This window comes from Malaclemys terrapin, chromosome 8 (genome assembly GCF_027887155.1).
Source record: "Malaclemys terrapin pileata isolate rMalTer1 chromosome 8, rMalTer1.hap1, whole genome shotgun sequence".
Lineage (NCBI taxonomy): Eukaryota > Metazoa > Chordata > Testudines > Emydidae > Malaclemys > Malaclemys terrapin.
The window spans coordinates 72,721,208-72,736,306 of record NC_071512.1 but is presented as its reverse complement, the minus strand read 5'-3'; the positions used below and the strand labels follow the sequence as shown (position 1 = coordinate 72,736,306).

The window sequence follows — 15,099 nt, the reverse complement described above, 5'->3', positions numbered from 1 at the left end:
GCTTCGGACCCAGCAGCCAATCAGGGATAGAGGACTAGCCCACTCCCAAAGCCAGTCGGTGGTCTAGGGAGCGGCAAGGTCTTGGGGCATCAATTTGTTCCGGCGCGGCGGAGCTTTGTGACTCGGAGCGGCGAGCGCGTGGGCGTGGCTGGGGAGCGAGCGGGGGTCCCCCAAAGGTGAAACTGCTGGGGAAGGGACTTCGGGGAGACTCGTACCGCACAGCACAGGGCGGAGCAAGGAATCGTGGAAGCTTCAAAGGGGCCCGTCTCACCTACGTGAATTCACAGTGCCTTAAGTTCACCTATGCAGAGTCCCCACGCCCATACTTATACCACCACCAAAGGTGGCCGGCTTTCCCTGGATATTGGAAATGATTGTCTTTCCCACTCCCCTGCAGGAAAGATACACAAACCAGGGGCTGCGGAATGAAGCTGACTACTACAGCACTCAGTCTTCATCAGTGATGTTTGCATTGATTGAAGCACCGCAAAGGGTGCCGTTAATGCACAAACTCAACAAATGTGGGGGACCGGAGAGGATGACGGTTTTTCTTTGATATTTCAGTTATAGGGATTTTAGAGATTACTTAATAGGTACAAAAATATCAGATTGAAATATGACTATAAAAAGGGAATTTCCGTTTTAAATTTCATAGTAAACATTAAAGAGCGAGTGATCATCAAATCAAGTTGGTATTTCTCGTTATTTTAGTTTTTTTAACTCTTTACTCTCTGATATTATTATTCATTTATTTTAATTTAATTTAATTTAATTTTCTCAGAGGAGAGCCCTGCAAATCCGCAGATACAAAGCAAATATCTGCAGATATCTGAAGATCATGGACAGATGCTGATCCAAATTTTATTTCTAAAGCCCTGCAAATCTGCAGATATCCATGGATTATTTTTGCGTATCACGGATAAGATGCGGATACAATTTTTGTATCCGTGCAGGGCTCTATCTTGGAGCTTTCACAGCAACTGAAAATGCACACTATCAAAATTATCCCTTGTATCTACACAGTAAGACCTTGTCTGCTCACAGTGTTCCTCATGTGGATGCAGCTATATTGGTGTAAATGTGCTTATAACGACATAATTTATTCCTAGGAAGCAGAATAAACTAAACCAATGGAAGCACATTTATACTAGTATAACTGCATTCAAACTAGAGGTTGTACTGGTATAACGTAAAAAAAATCACCCCCAAACATAATTATACCCATACAAAATCTGTAAGAAATATTATATCCCTTTATTTTATGCCCCCTTTTTTCCTGTTAATTTTGATAGCCTTATCATGTATTGGATTGATAGTTTTCTTAACTTTTTCACAGTTGTTTCCTGCTTTATGAGTGGCAAAAGCAACTATGAGAGGAGGCTGGTTAATTTATTCTACCATATTGTGTATAGCTATACAAATTACAGTCTGGATTAGTATCCTTAATTTGAGAATTTTATTCAAAACAGACTCTGCAGCTGTATAATATTTGGACATTACTAATCCACACCAATTTTTAAAGGATTATCTATGATCGTAATAGGAATGTTCCTTGAAGTCACTGGGACCTGAGGTGCCTACAATTAAGTATTTGCAGCACTGGGGACTGAGCATTCTCTTTTTGTATATTGAAAGCAATCAGTTTGTTGTCTGTAAACATCTCTTACCCTCATTAATGGAATAGGTACGTTTAGTTCCTCCTTTGTGGTCCCAGCACGTAATAGCTCTTTATAGTCCATTGAAGTTCTGCTGCAAACTTCACTTGCCGCAGAAACAAACATACTCTTGAAACATAAGCCAGCTTCCAGACAGTTATAGCAAACAGCTGTTTTGAAGCCCGACTTCTTTATTATGAGTTTTTGGGACCTCAGGCCTGGCTGATCTTATTCTCTGCTGCTCTACATTCTTCACACATCTAGGAATACACATTGGAGTATGATGGAATAGTCAATAAGGAAGCACAGTCAAAACATGCTGATAAAGCGGAAATGTAAACAAAGGGAAGTGCTCTCAGTTCTCACTGACTTCAGAGGGGGCCCAGCTCCTAGTAGGAGTGGGACCAAGATCTAGGCACTTTTCCTCACCCCCCAAACTTCTCTCCGGACCGGCCTGAACGTGCTCCCTTCCCACAGTGAGGGAGAGTCGGGCCGGGTCTATCGGCTCTCCGAGCTGCTCCTCACAGCTAAGTCGCCCCCTAGAAGCCGCAGTCGGGAGGGGGCCCCGCTCACTCTGCAGCTGCCAGGCAGCCAGTGGCATTTCAGCGCTGGCTACAGCCTCCGCCGCTAGCTCAGAGCCCGGCTGCTGCGTCCTGACTCTCCCCAGCCACGTGTTACCGGCTCCAGCTCCTCCCTGCACTGTGCCCGGCCCCGGGAGCCTGTTCCGCCGGGGCCTCGCTGTGTGCAGAGCCCAGCCAACTCTCCATTGTCTCGGCCGCTCTTACCCGGGGAGGCGCCGCGGCTGCCTGTTGCCCATGGACGGGGACAGGGTGGAGATAGATGGCGGGGTCATGGAGGGGGTGAGTACAAGGACCTGGCCCGTGGATCGGCCCGGTCTTCCTGCTGGAACAGCACAGAGCTAGGCTGCCGGGGGCCCCGGGGCGAGCCTGGCTCGGCCTGGCTCCCGCAGATGGAGGGTAGAGAGTGCATGAATGGCCGGCTGGTCTCCGGGCTGTGGGGGGTGGTCCTAGCGGGCTCCCGGAAACAGCCGGGCTGCGCCTTGGGGATTCAGTGTGTGCTGGGGTGGATCCTGGCTTGGCCCCCGTCCCTGGCTGGGGATGGAGGTGGATAAAGGATTGGGTTTAGGGCCTTGATGGGAAAGGGGTGGTGGTTAGCCCGACTTGGAGGAGTGGGGTGGAGGTAGACCCCTGGCCCAGCCGTCCCTGCCCTGTGCTCCGTGGTGCAGCTGACCAGCTGTCTCCCCCTTGCAGGGTGGCCAGATCTTGCGAGTTTCCACGGCCTTGAGCTGCCTGCTGGGGCTTCCCCTGCGAGTGCGGAGGATCCGAGCTGGGAGGAGCCAGCCTGGCCTTAGGTAAGCTTCCCCCAATGACCCAGAACTGGGAGATTTTCCATTAAAACGTGTTGAGGAAAAACCATGCCTAAAGTTGTGAGGGGTGGCAGGAGAGCATCCCACTCAACACACCTGACATTGGCTGTGTCTACACTGACCCTTTGCTCAAAGTCCTTCTGTGTTGCTGTGACACTAATGCAACTCCAGCAGAGGTAGCAGTGGTGGCAATGCTAGTGTAAGTTGGGGTATGGGTATTTTTTTACCACCCCATTGCCTAACCCTACCTATAGGTTTTGAGGGCACAATAATAATAAAAATGCCACCAGATAATAGTATTCCTATTCACTGGAGCTACACTAGTGCTACCGCAATAGTAAGAGATTTTTAGCAAAAGGCTATTGTGTCAGGAAAGGATCCAAGATTGAACTCCAGAAACTCTGAAGTCCTAACCTGTTCACATGCTTCATGTAAATATATTAGCTTCTGGCATACACTTTTGGCATCATCTATATAGTTTGTCATGGCAAAAGAGTATTTGAATTTGTTTCACCTAGGAGGGCTTCTGTCCCACTACCCTCCACTTGGGTCTGGCTGGCTGATTCCCTTTCCTATAAGAGATCCCATCAGTTACACCTTGTTATAAAAACATAATATGACAATATGAGATTTCAAATATTATCAAAATTGTAAAATGTCTTGCTGAAACATACAGCAAAATATTCCATCCCTAGCAAGGGAGACTGCAAACATGTCTATAAACAATGTCCCCAAATAGTGAGTCTCCCTATACCAAGGCACAAAGATCTGAATGTTTTTACCTAGACTGTTTAAGGAGCTGATGGTTAATGACTTTTTATGTGGCTGGTGTCAGTACTATGTAGGTTTTGCTTAGGACACTTGGCAATAATTTTAGAAACAGAACCTGAAACAACAAAGAGAGGCCATATTTGGTTTTAAAGATTGTCTGAGGCTATATGCTTTCTTTCCACTGTAGAAACTTCAAAAATATTTGTCACGTGTGTACCTATCAAACTCAATTTAGTAATTGACATTCTTGTCTGTAGGCCTCTTCTCTCCCTTCTTTAACTACTGTCTGTCTTTGATTTGTGACGTACTACTCCAATCACAATGTCACAGTTACAAGGCTATGGCATATAAAAGCCAACAGAGTTAATTATACTAATTACATTATTTTAATTTGAATCACAGTGGTCAAACTGTGGAATCAAACTGGTCCCGTAGCAGTTGTATACACCGCACATTTTTGTATATTTAAGTTGACAGTGTCAATTTGAAACTAATCAGCTTCATCAAAATGAACCAAAATCATTTTGGTGAAGTTGACTTGTCCTGCCTTTGAGTACCCTTGCACACTTAAAAAAAAAAAAATATTGACCATGTTTTCCTATTTTATTTCTCCAATGTTTTTCTCTCCTCTTGCTTTGTGGAAGACCCACACAAATAGAAGAGTGAATGTCTGCACAGCAGGAGCTATCAGGACAGATATTGCAGGAGAGCTCTAATCATCCTGCTGTGCACCTGACTCTAAGATGGCTTGAGTCAAGTGACTGCTCCTGATTCTATTCCAATCCTCCTCTCTGGCTCCATATAGCGGACTGGAATGGGGTTACTGCATTTTGGCTCAAGCTTTAACAAGTTCTTGCAGGGAAAGCAGGGGATTCCTGCTGCACCCCACCTCAGTCCCATCTCTCTACCCTGTCCTGCTCCTGTGAAAGAGAAACAGGATCCCCACTAATTCCAGAACGCTATTCTGGTTCCTGTGGTTTACGGGCAGCCATGAAACTCTGTGGGAATCAGTTTGAATTTCTACTGTTTTGGTTTGGGCTGAAGCTTGCAATTGTTATACTATTACTAAATATGTAATAGTTCTGTAATGTAATGTGGGTGAGTAGGCAGTCTGATGTATGTCTTAATATAGTATTATGACTTGAAGGCCTCAACATCTGTCTGGACTAGAGATGATTCAAGATTTATGTGATGGGCAGCTGGATGGTGGAGAAATCGGTTCAACAGAAATAACCTTCTCTCCTGGGAAGATCAAAGGTGGAACCCACATAGCGGATACCAAAACAGCAGGGTATGTGTGTTGTAATACCTACTATTAACTGATGTAATAACTAGTTTTAACTGTTCTTCAGCAGTTTTTAGGTTATGGCAAAAATGAGAAAAAACAAGGAAATTCATGCTGAGGACTGATACTATCTCCTTAATTCAGGCTATTAGTAATGTAGATGTACAAGGGAAATAAACAAGAAACCTATGTTAATTTCCCCCTCAAATGAGTGTATGCAAAACTTGACTGATCAAAGATAAAACAAAAATCTTAGGGAAAAATCTTTATTTTTAGGCTTGTAAAGAAACGTCAATGACAAAAAGTTACTTGTTAGGATTTTGGCAGGGTAATGTATGTTAGAGGAATGTCTAATGTCATTTCACTAATGATTATCTTCAGACTGAAATATTCCAATTTATAGGTAAAATGCTCTTGAAACTTCACTTGCTGACTGATATTTACTGGTCTAAGTGGATTATGCCTGCATTACCTGTGAGTGTTTTCCAAATCCATTTTAGGAGCGTGTGCCTCCTGATGCAGGTAGCAATGCCGTGTGTGCTGTTTGCTGCTTCCCCTTCAGAACTTCGTTTAAAAGGTGGGACTAATGCTGAGATGGCTCCACAGATAGACTACACAGTGTTGGTAGGGATCAGCTTCTTTGACTTGCTAAATCTTTCAGGTGCAAAAGTAACTTGTGTACTTCTGTATGTTCCTATTACTGCTTTATATCATCAGTGGTAACTGTAGATTAATCAAAGCAATTTTTTTCTTTTTTTGCTGTTTCAAATGTGAAATGAAATAGAATAACCTCCTTTCTATTTAAATGCTAAAATATGCAAGTGAAAAATGTGTTTTGATATATTAATAGTGCAATATTTCCATACTATATGTTTAAAGGGCACCAAATTCCTCACATAATTCCTTGAAACACAAAGGAATTATGCCTCTACTTGTTTATTTCTCTTTTTATTTTTAGTTGTTAAAGATAATTTGAATTAAAAGTCTCTTTGTTCTAGAAATGCTAAGTATTAATAGGGAAGGAGGGGAGCAGGTCCTTAAGGGAATCTCTCTTACAAAATTGTCTGCAGAATAAAATGTGGAGATCCCAATCTAATTCATTCTTCATGACACTGAATATTTTTTATAGTGTATTTTGAGATCTTCACTGTAGACCAGTGTATATATATTTTTCTCTCTGTGGATTGAATGATAGGGTGGGATATGTTAAACACAAACTAGTTCTGCACATTTAAAGTATGCTTACTCCTCAGGTCTTTAAACCAATAATTGAAAAGTTCAATTTGACCTTTGACTGTGACATAAAAAGGAGGTAAGTTATACTATCATGGCTTTTGAAATACTTTGTGCAGGGGCCAGTCTCTAAGTGGAATGTGAGTCCTTTATGTTTGAGTGCTTTCCAGCCCCATTTTGTCCACTGAAGACAAAGGGAGTTTTTCTTTTGACTTCAGTGGAAGTTGTATCAGACCTGCTGAAGGCCTTCAGTTTACCCACCTATGAAAAGAGGATAAGATATATCTACTCATGGTTGTTGAGTGGCTTAATTAATGTTTGTAAATTGCTTCAAGAACATTAAATGACAATGTTATTTAAGTGCAAAGTATTATTTTAATTTCTTATATAGTGCTTACCATGCTAGCTGCTTATAGTCTCTACCCCAAAGAGCTTACTGCCTGTTTTTAGACATGGCTTAACAGATGAGAACAACAAACAGTAGGGTGTGAGAAAAGAGGAATAAGACATGGACTATGCTAATAAGCAGGGTGGATAAAAATTGATGATCAAAAAATGGATTTTATTTAAATTAAATGGAGGTTTATGTTTAAAAACTATTTAAACTATTTAAAATTTAAAAATTGACAACCTATAAGGCCCAAATTTATTATAATCTTATTAAGATTATTTACATTAAATACAAAAACATAATATTAAGTGGTATTTGCTCGCTACCAAGTTTTAAAGAAAGGCAAACCACTGACCTAGTGGAAGGCACTGGCTAAGCACCTGGAATCAAAGTCCGTTAAAGTGCTAAATTAGCTTTTGACAACTGTGGCGCCTCTTCTGCAGGTGCAGAGAGAATATTTTCTTCACTTCAGTTTATTCAGCTAGTTTAGTTCAATGACTATTTCTTTCAAAATTAAGAAACCAATTGGGAGCTGAAAAAGCAGGAAAGATTATTTTCTTCTTCCAGTCTATGAATAAAAAACTAGCTGTAAAAGGATGAGATCTACTAGTTCTAAAATCTTGCAGGAGATGGTGACAAGAAACAATCAGTTCAACTCACTAGCAACATATTAAACAAATGAAGCATTATAAAATAAGTTACTTTTAAATGCAAAGCCTGTTTTATTAGAAAAAAAAATTATCAGAAGTGTATGTATCCACCATGTTTAAGGTAGTTTTATTGAATAAAAAATGAAGGTGTGTTGTGCATTTTTAATTTAATTTGAATTTCCACCCAAATAGAGCTTGACACAAAATAATCACAAGTAAAAAAAAAAAAATAATAATAATCCTCATCTGGTAAATAAGAATTGCATGATTCATCATTTTCTGACATAATAAAAATATAAATATTAAGAACCTGAATAAATGTAAGTCAAGCTGTATAATGCTTAAATAGATAAAATGTGTCCTCCTGGTTAGCAAAAAGAAGCACCAAATTTAATATAAAGGCCATGTTTAGTTGCAAATATGTTAAAATAATGTTTTAATGATTATCAACTAATAAGAATCATCCTTTCTTTAGGAAAATTAAAATTGATGATTTAAATCAAGGTTTCCTGCTTGCTGATTTAAATAATGATTAAAATCAGTGATTTTAATCAATCTACCCTGTTAATAAGATTGTGCAGTTAATTAAGTTCATTCTATGCATGTTGAGGGTAATACTATGTTTTTATTTTTTGTACTCATTTCTATGATACACATCACAAATTTCTAAGCCACTTGATCTGTCTAAAATAGCATGTTAAGGATAAGAACACATACTAGCAAACAAATATGCTAAATCCATTTTTAGTTTTCTTGCTTATAGGAATAACTTAATTTGTAATGTCATGCACCCCTTTTCTTTCCATTTAACCATATCTGATATCCATTTTTAATAGGGGCTACTACCCCCAAGGTGGTGGTGAAGTGATAGTCCGAATGTCACCAGTCAAACAGTTAAGCCCAATAAACTTAACTGAACGTGGCACTGTGACAAAGATACATGGAAGAGCATTTGTTGCTGGAGCCTTGCCCATTAAAGTGAGTGCCTGTAATATTCCTAGAAGTAAGGGGATGTAATTTTATATAGTGTAAATAAATATTATACAATTATTTGTCTCTTATGCAATCTTTATAAGTAGTTCTATAAATTTATTGGTATTTTTTTCTGTAGTTCTCCACCTGTAAAACCAGGCAACCATAATACAATGAATCCAACTGTACAGATCTTCCAAGGAGAGGAAAATTATAACAAATACAAATTTAGAGAATTCCAAAATAAAGTATTATTATATAGATTATAGTAGCACCCAAAATGGTAGGAGAGAACATTGTCCTTGTTGTAACCATTCGGAAGCCCTTGGCAGAGATTCAAGATTGGATACCTTTCTAAAAGATATGCATCCGAAGAAGTGGGCTGTAGTCCACGAAAGCTTATGCTCTAATAAATTTGTTAGTCTCTAAGGTGCCACAAGTACTCCTGTTCTTCTTTTTGCGGATACAGACTAACACGGCTGCTACTCTGAAACCTTTCTAAAAGATCGGCTTTAGCTCAACCAGAAGTGATGGCTTTGATGCAGAAATCTCTGGTTGAAATTGTCTGTCCTGTATTATACAGGAGGTCAGGCTAAATGAACTTAATGGCCTTTCTGGCCTTAAAATCTTAAGAACCTATGAAAATGTGCTATGAGCTTTCCAAACACTGTTGTATTTAGAATCTCTATCCCAAAGATCTTGTAACTGTGACCTAAAATAGCTCTCCGCTACATAAAATGTTGTGATTTTTAAGATCAGATATCTCAAGCTTTATCAGGGCTAGATATAAAATCCTTATCTTGTAGAATGGGGGGAAATCCTGAATTTCTATTGGTATTGAAGCTCCTATGTACAGCTTTAAAATCTGTCATTGGTCCAGGACTGAATATTACCTAAACTTTGTAGGAAAACTGCACATTGAGGGGAAGGAAGATAAGTTAGATGTCATCTTACAGTTTGTAGTAGTTTACAATAATACATGAGGTACGTTCATTTTAAAAGCTAGTCTCCTTATAGCTTGGAATAACATTATTCAAATATGCATTCATATGGTTAAATATATAGGGAAAATGTTAGAGCAAACATTTATTTTAACTACTGTACCTGGTTCTTTTTTGTTTTACCATGCTAGCTAGCAAAAGACATGGCATCAGCAGCAGTGAGATGCATCAGAAAAGAAATCAGGGATCTTTACGTTAATATTCAGCCTGTTCGAGAACCTGATAATCAAGCCTTTGGAACTGGAAGTGGAATAATGTGAGACAAGATACAAACCTCCTATTTACTTATTTTACTGTGTTATAGTTGAGAATATGGTAATGATCCTTCTGTGACTGAGAGAGGTAGTAAACAAAAAAAGCAATACCCCTTTCCTTTTTATTAAGAATAGTAATTAGGACACTTTATAATAAGCCAAGAAATTTCTATTTTTATTTCATCTTTGGCAGGAGAGATTGGTGTGTGTAAATCTTCTAAGAATTTGTCAGGAGTTTGAATTAAATACATGTTAACAAAAACAAACTAAAACTTTGTTTTTAAGCATCTGACTGAAGCTTGAGCAGTTGAGAGAGGGAGGGATTTTTAGTTTTTTAATGTTATAATCTCAGTAGTTCTCTAGCCATTCATGGAGTTCTCTAGCAAAAACAGAGTACTCAGGACCTGGTATTTCTCATTTAAAAGCAAGAGAAATTTTGTGTGTTTGTTTGGAATAAATGCAGGCCTATTTCCTATCACAGAGATGCAAAAAAGGGAACAAATGTTATCTCCTTTGCAGATCACTTTTTTTAAAGGAATTGAAATACAAAAAACTATATTGAAGCCACATTTAACGTACATATTTAAAGACAACACATTCATAATATAGTTACTAGTTAGGTCACTAACTATACCTAAATATATACAGTATGTGCAATGTGGGTAATTTTTTACTGTGAGGATATTACATCTGGCTTCTCTAGCTTTTTAATATATAAGAAATATATATATTTAATATATAAATAAAGGTTAAATATATAACCTTCCATGCTGAATTTCTGTATTTTCTATGCATGTGACTGTGCTTTTCTGACATGACACTTCTTCTAGCATTACGTCAGGGCTGTCAGTTGGTGCTCACTCAGAGGAGTACCATCTGCTGAGTGAGCAACGAACCTCTTCCCCCACCTGTGTATTTTTTCTTGGACATTTTCCATCCAGTTAGTGAGATCAGCCCTAGAAGTCAAAGTATATGTTTCCATTGACTTTAATAGGAATTGATTTGGGACTCAAGTACTGGTCATACCAACCATTCTTACCTTGATATCATAACCCAGTGTGCTGTGGTTGCAGATAAATGCCTAATTGCTATCTGGTAATTTACTTAATTTTTCTGTTTAGTATTGTTGCAGAAACTTCAACAGGTTGTCTGTTTGCTGGATCATCACTTGGTAAAAGAGGTGAGAGTTGTGTAAAGTATATCATGTTTCGTGCATTTAGTTTCCTACTGGATATTAAATCTATATTGTTAGTAACCAGAGGCCAACAGACATTCACGGATTTTAGTTTTGCTTTATAGAATCTTAAACTTTCATTTAAAAAAATACACTGTCTTTACATCCATGTTTTTTCCACAGCATGGTGAATCAATCAACAAAGTTGTGAACTTATCCACTTATTTTAATGGATTGTTAGAGATCACTGATTTGTGAAGACTTCTGGGTTATTAAAACATACACACTCCACCCCTGTTCATCTGATGTAGGATTTGTCCTGTACTACATAAAGCAGAGTATATATGTTAAAGGTGTAGGAGTGAATTTGATTTAATTGATATCTTGTTTGGCTAAAGCTGCTTCTCAAAGTCTAAGGAGGCCTAGACTTTTCCCAATGCTGAGGAGTAGGTACCATATTTATCCAGATGCACTAGTGGGATGATAGATCACAGTACTCCGAGAGTGACAAGTGAACATTTGAGCCAAGAGTGTGGCAATAAAGGTGTAATTAACTGCCTTCTGTTTCCTGTTTTTTTTCCTCCATATTCTACAGTGAATGAATATTATAAATGTTCTGGAGCTTCTTAATCCTCCTGAACTCTCTCCCTAGGTAAGAATTCTGACAGGGTTGGAATTGAAGCTGCAGAGATGCTGCTTGGAAATCTTAGGCATGGGGGAGCAGTGGATGACTATCTGCAAGACCAGGTAAGAATCCCATACACTGACTTTAAGATGAAGTTAAGGCAGCAAGCACGCAGCAAGCGGGTTTGACTGTGTATTGAATGTACATCAAGAGAGCAAAAAAAAAATAAAAAGTCTTGAATTTCAGAGTTAAAATTGCATTTCCACAGCAAGCCACAGATTTACATTCAAATAGCCACTACAGCCATAACTTTAGGAGGTGTTCAGGGGTCTCCCAAATCCAGTCACCCTGAAGTCATAGGGGAGGGGCTAGTAAATAGCCTTTTCCGGTTTCCACCCCTTAAGTGTTAGAAGCCTCCATGGAGGGGACTTCGCAGTGTGACTTCTGGATTATTATAGCAATAGCAACCCCACCACGATAAGCCAAAATGGACTTTTTAGGAAGTTTAAACAAGCCACTTAAGCCCATGAGGAAACACACATGACACCTGGAAAGGCTCCTGAGGCTCAAGGAGGGGTGACAACTAGCCTCCTAGGACTCACTTGACGTTTCCTCTTCCTGCAGACCTCAATAAATCCAGAGGAAGAGGGTGGGAATTCCCTTCCCCCACCTCCCCATATCTACTCTCTCTAGATCCCCTCTACACAACAGATCTAGAGAAGGCAGCTCTGTTCTTGCAGACCTAAGTGCCTCAGGAGGTGACTAAGTGAGAGCAAGGGAGAACATACTGAGGGAATATTCTTCTCCATTTTGCTTACCTGGCTCCATGCAGGAGACCTGGGGAATGAAGAATCCTTCAGCTTTCTCCAGCTACACCACATTTAGCGCCAGGCCAGGGTGCAACAATCAACATGTCAGAGTGGTGTTTCTAATTCAAGTCAAACTACTACATATGTGGTGAATACCTCTTTGAGTGTGTCATCATTCAGAAACCTCATTTCCAGTGTCCTGTTCAGCCCCAGGTGTAACCTATCAATGTGAAGTCAGATGTGATTTTTTTGGTGTGGATTTTAGCAAGGGGGCTAGAATCAAGATTGCAGCGGCATTACCATTATAAACTTAACTCGGGAATGACTGTTACCAGTGTATAATATACATTGAAACAGCAAACCTACTTGCTTTCAGTTCACTTGTGTGCTGCTCTGACTCTTTTATGGATCAGTGTTATGGAACTGTAGTAATGGTTTAAAAACTAATTATTTTTTTTCTTCTTAAGCTGATCATTTTCATGGCATTAGCGAATGGGGTATCTAGAGTGAAAAGTGGACCAATTACACTTCATACTCAAACAGCTATACATTTTGCAGAACAGCTAACAAAGGTGAGTCCAGAGAATGGAGAAGAGTACTATCAGTGGGCATTCATCCTGTGGCTTAGGCTTAGTGTGTAGCAAGCCAGAGCGTGAATCTACAGCACACTAGTCTGCTGCACACTAAGGCCAGGTCTACACTACAAACTTACACGGATACAATAACGTTGCTCAGGGGTGAGAAAAATCCACAGCCCCTGAGCAATGTCGTTATACCAACCTACCGTCCTGTGTGGACAGCGCTGTGTCGACAGGAAGCCCTCTCCAGTCGACATAGCTACTGCCTCTCATGGAGGTGGAATACCTACGCTGACAGGAGAAGCCCTCCCATCAGTCTAGGTAGCATCTTCACTGAAGCGTTACAGCAATGCCACTGCACCATTTAAGTGAAGACCTGCCCAGAGTCACTGGGTGGACCCTGCTAGCAGCCAGAACTATACATTAACTCCCTGGTTTGCCATGCACTAAATCTCCGTGTAGATGAGCGCTTGATATGTATACTTTTGTAGTGTCACCCTCTGATGGCTTTTTTGTGGTGTATGTGAAATGAGTTTGGTGTTGGGATACAGGTGGTCAGAACACCACAGTTCTTACTAATTACTAGCAAACACCCCTGAAAATAAAGAACAGTGTGTTTAGAGTTCAATTTTAAATTCCTTGGCATTGATTAGATACTTTCACAACCTTAATTAAAAATATTTTCAGTGGAATTAATTATATATACATGTACATCTGTTTGACTAAATATATTATTATTAGACATCTAGTATTCTGGGTCTGGTCTAACTACATTATAAGTTTTCTAATACTTTGTCCTCATCATTGCAGGCTAAATTTACTGTGACAAAATCAGAAGATGAAGATTCCACTAAAGATGCCTACTTTATTGAGTGCCAAGGAATGGGGTTGATAAACTCAAACTTGTAGTTTTTCTTTAAAGAAAAAACATACCTCTGATGCATTGCACTACATTTCAATTGACATGCTACCCAGTGGGGAACAGGAGTTACTTTATCATAAATAATTGGTTTGATTTAAATTCAGAGATGATGTAGTGATTTTGTGGTATGCTGAGAATACTTCCTGTCCTTCCTTTGGCTGTTAACAGCAAAATGAGTACTGATGAAATAGCAAATGGAATAAAATGCAAGTGTTCAGGAGAGCTGAAACTAGAGATGAGTAGCTTTAAGCATCTGAGTGCACCAGAGTTGATAAACTACCATAACAACTTTTAAAAGTTACTTAAATGACACAACCATTCCCCTTAAAGCATGTAGGTTTATCATATGGGATCCTTTACATATTTATGTTACGAAATAGTTAATTTCTGTTTATCCGGCTTTGTCTCTAAAGTATTCTTTCTGTAGTCATTTTGCTGAAATTGATATGGAAAAAATAAAGCAATTTCGGTGTACTTTAATTGGATAGTTTTTGCTTATGATTTCTTCAGCAGTTTGTTGAAGTGAGGTAGATTCATTAGCTGTGAGTTAAGTTTTTTGCAAACACCATCTGGAACTTCTTTTCAGTTATCCAGGAAGGACCGTAGACACTCTCTGCTTTAAAGTCATCATCTTTCTTGCATTAAGGGGTCAGCTCTACAAGTCTTCTCTTCTGTGCTGTAACCTGTCTTTGTTTATGACTTTGTTTATAACTTTGTCTACACTTGCAGCGACGTGTAGGGTGTGTGTAACTATATGCCACAGTGAAAGAGAGGCTGCATCTACACTCTCTGTGGGGTGTAGCTACACACAGCATTGGGGGGCTCTGGCTGGGGGTGGGGCTGTGGATGAGGAGCTTTGGGTGTAGGAGGGTGCTCTGGGCTGGGACTGAGGGGTTCGGAGGGAAGGAGGGGGATCAGGGCTGGGGCAGGGGGTTGGGACATGGGGAGAGGCTCAGGGGTGCAGGTTCTGGGTGGCGCTTACCTCAAGTGGCTCCTGGAAGCAGTGGCATATCCCTTCTCCGGCTCCTATGAAGAGGTGCGGCCATGCAACTCTGCACGCTGCCCTGTCTGCAAGAACCACCCCTGCAGCTCCCATTGGCTGCAGTTCCCGGCCAATGGGGGTGGCGCTTGGGGCAGCGTGCAGAGTGGAGCCCCCTGGCTGCCTCTATGCGTAGGAGCTGGAGCGGGGCCATGCTGCTGCTTCCGGGAGCTGCGTGGAGCGGCCCCCAACCCTGCTCCCCGGCTGGAGCACCAGAGCGGGGCCATGCTGCTGCATCCAGGAGCTGCATGGAGTGGCCCCCAACCCTGCTCCTCGGCGGGAGCTCGAGGGCTGGATTAAAACAGCTGGTGGGCTGGATGCGGCCCATAGTTTGCCCACCCCTGGCCTAAATG

General features: G+C 40.5%; 1 protein-coding gene across 1 annotated transcript; it reads left to right on the top strand.

Annotated features, from left to right (window-relative positions):
- Positions 1–2,134: 2,134 nt before the first annotated feature.
- RTCA (RNA 3'-terminal phosphate cyclase) lies at positions 2,135–14,097 on the top strand. Its single transcript, XM_054036379.1, has 11 exons — positions 2,135–2,515; positions 2,927–3,027; positions 4,961–5,104; positions 5,599–5,722; positions 6,352–6,410; positions 8,209–8,350; positions 9,477–9,601; positions 10,721–10,779; positions 11,426–11,520; positions 12,675–12,779; positions 13,596–14,097. Exons 1-11 carry the CDS (start codon positions 2,471–2,473, stop codon positions 13,692–13,694), a joined length of 1,098 nt encoding a protein of 365 aa, XP_053892354.1. The 5' UTR covers positions 2,135–2,470; the 3' UTR covers positions 13,695–14,097.
- Positions 14,098–15,099: the final 1,002 nt, after the last annotated feature.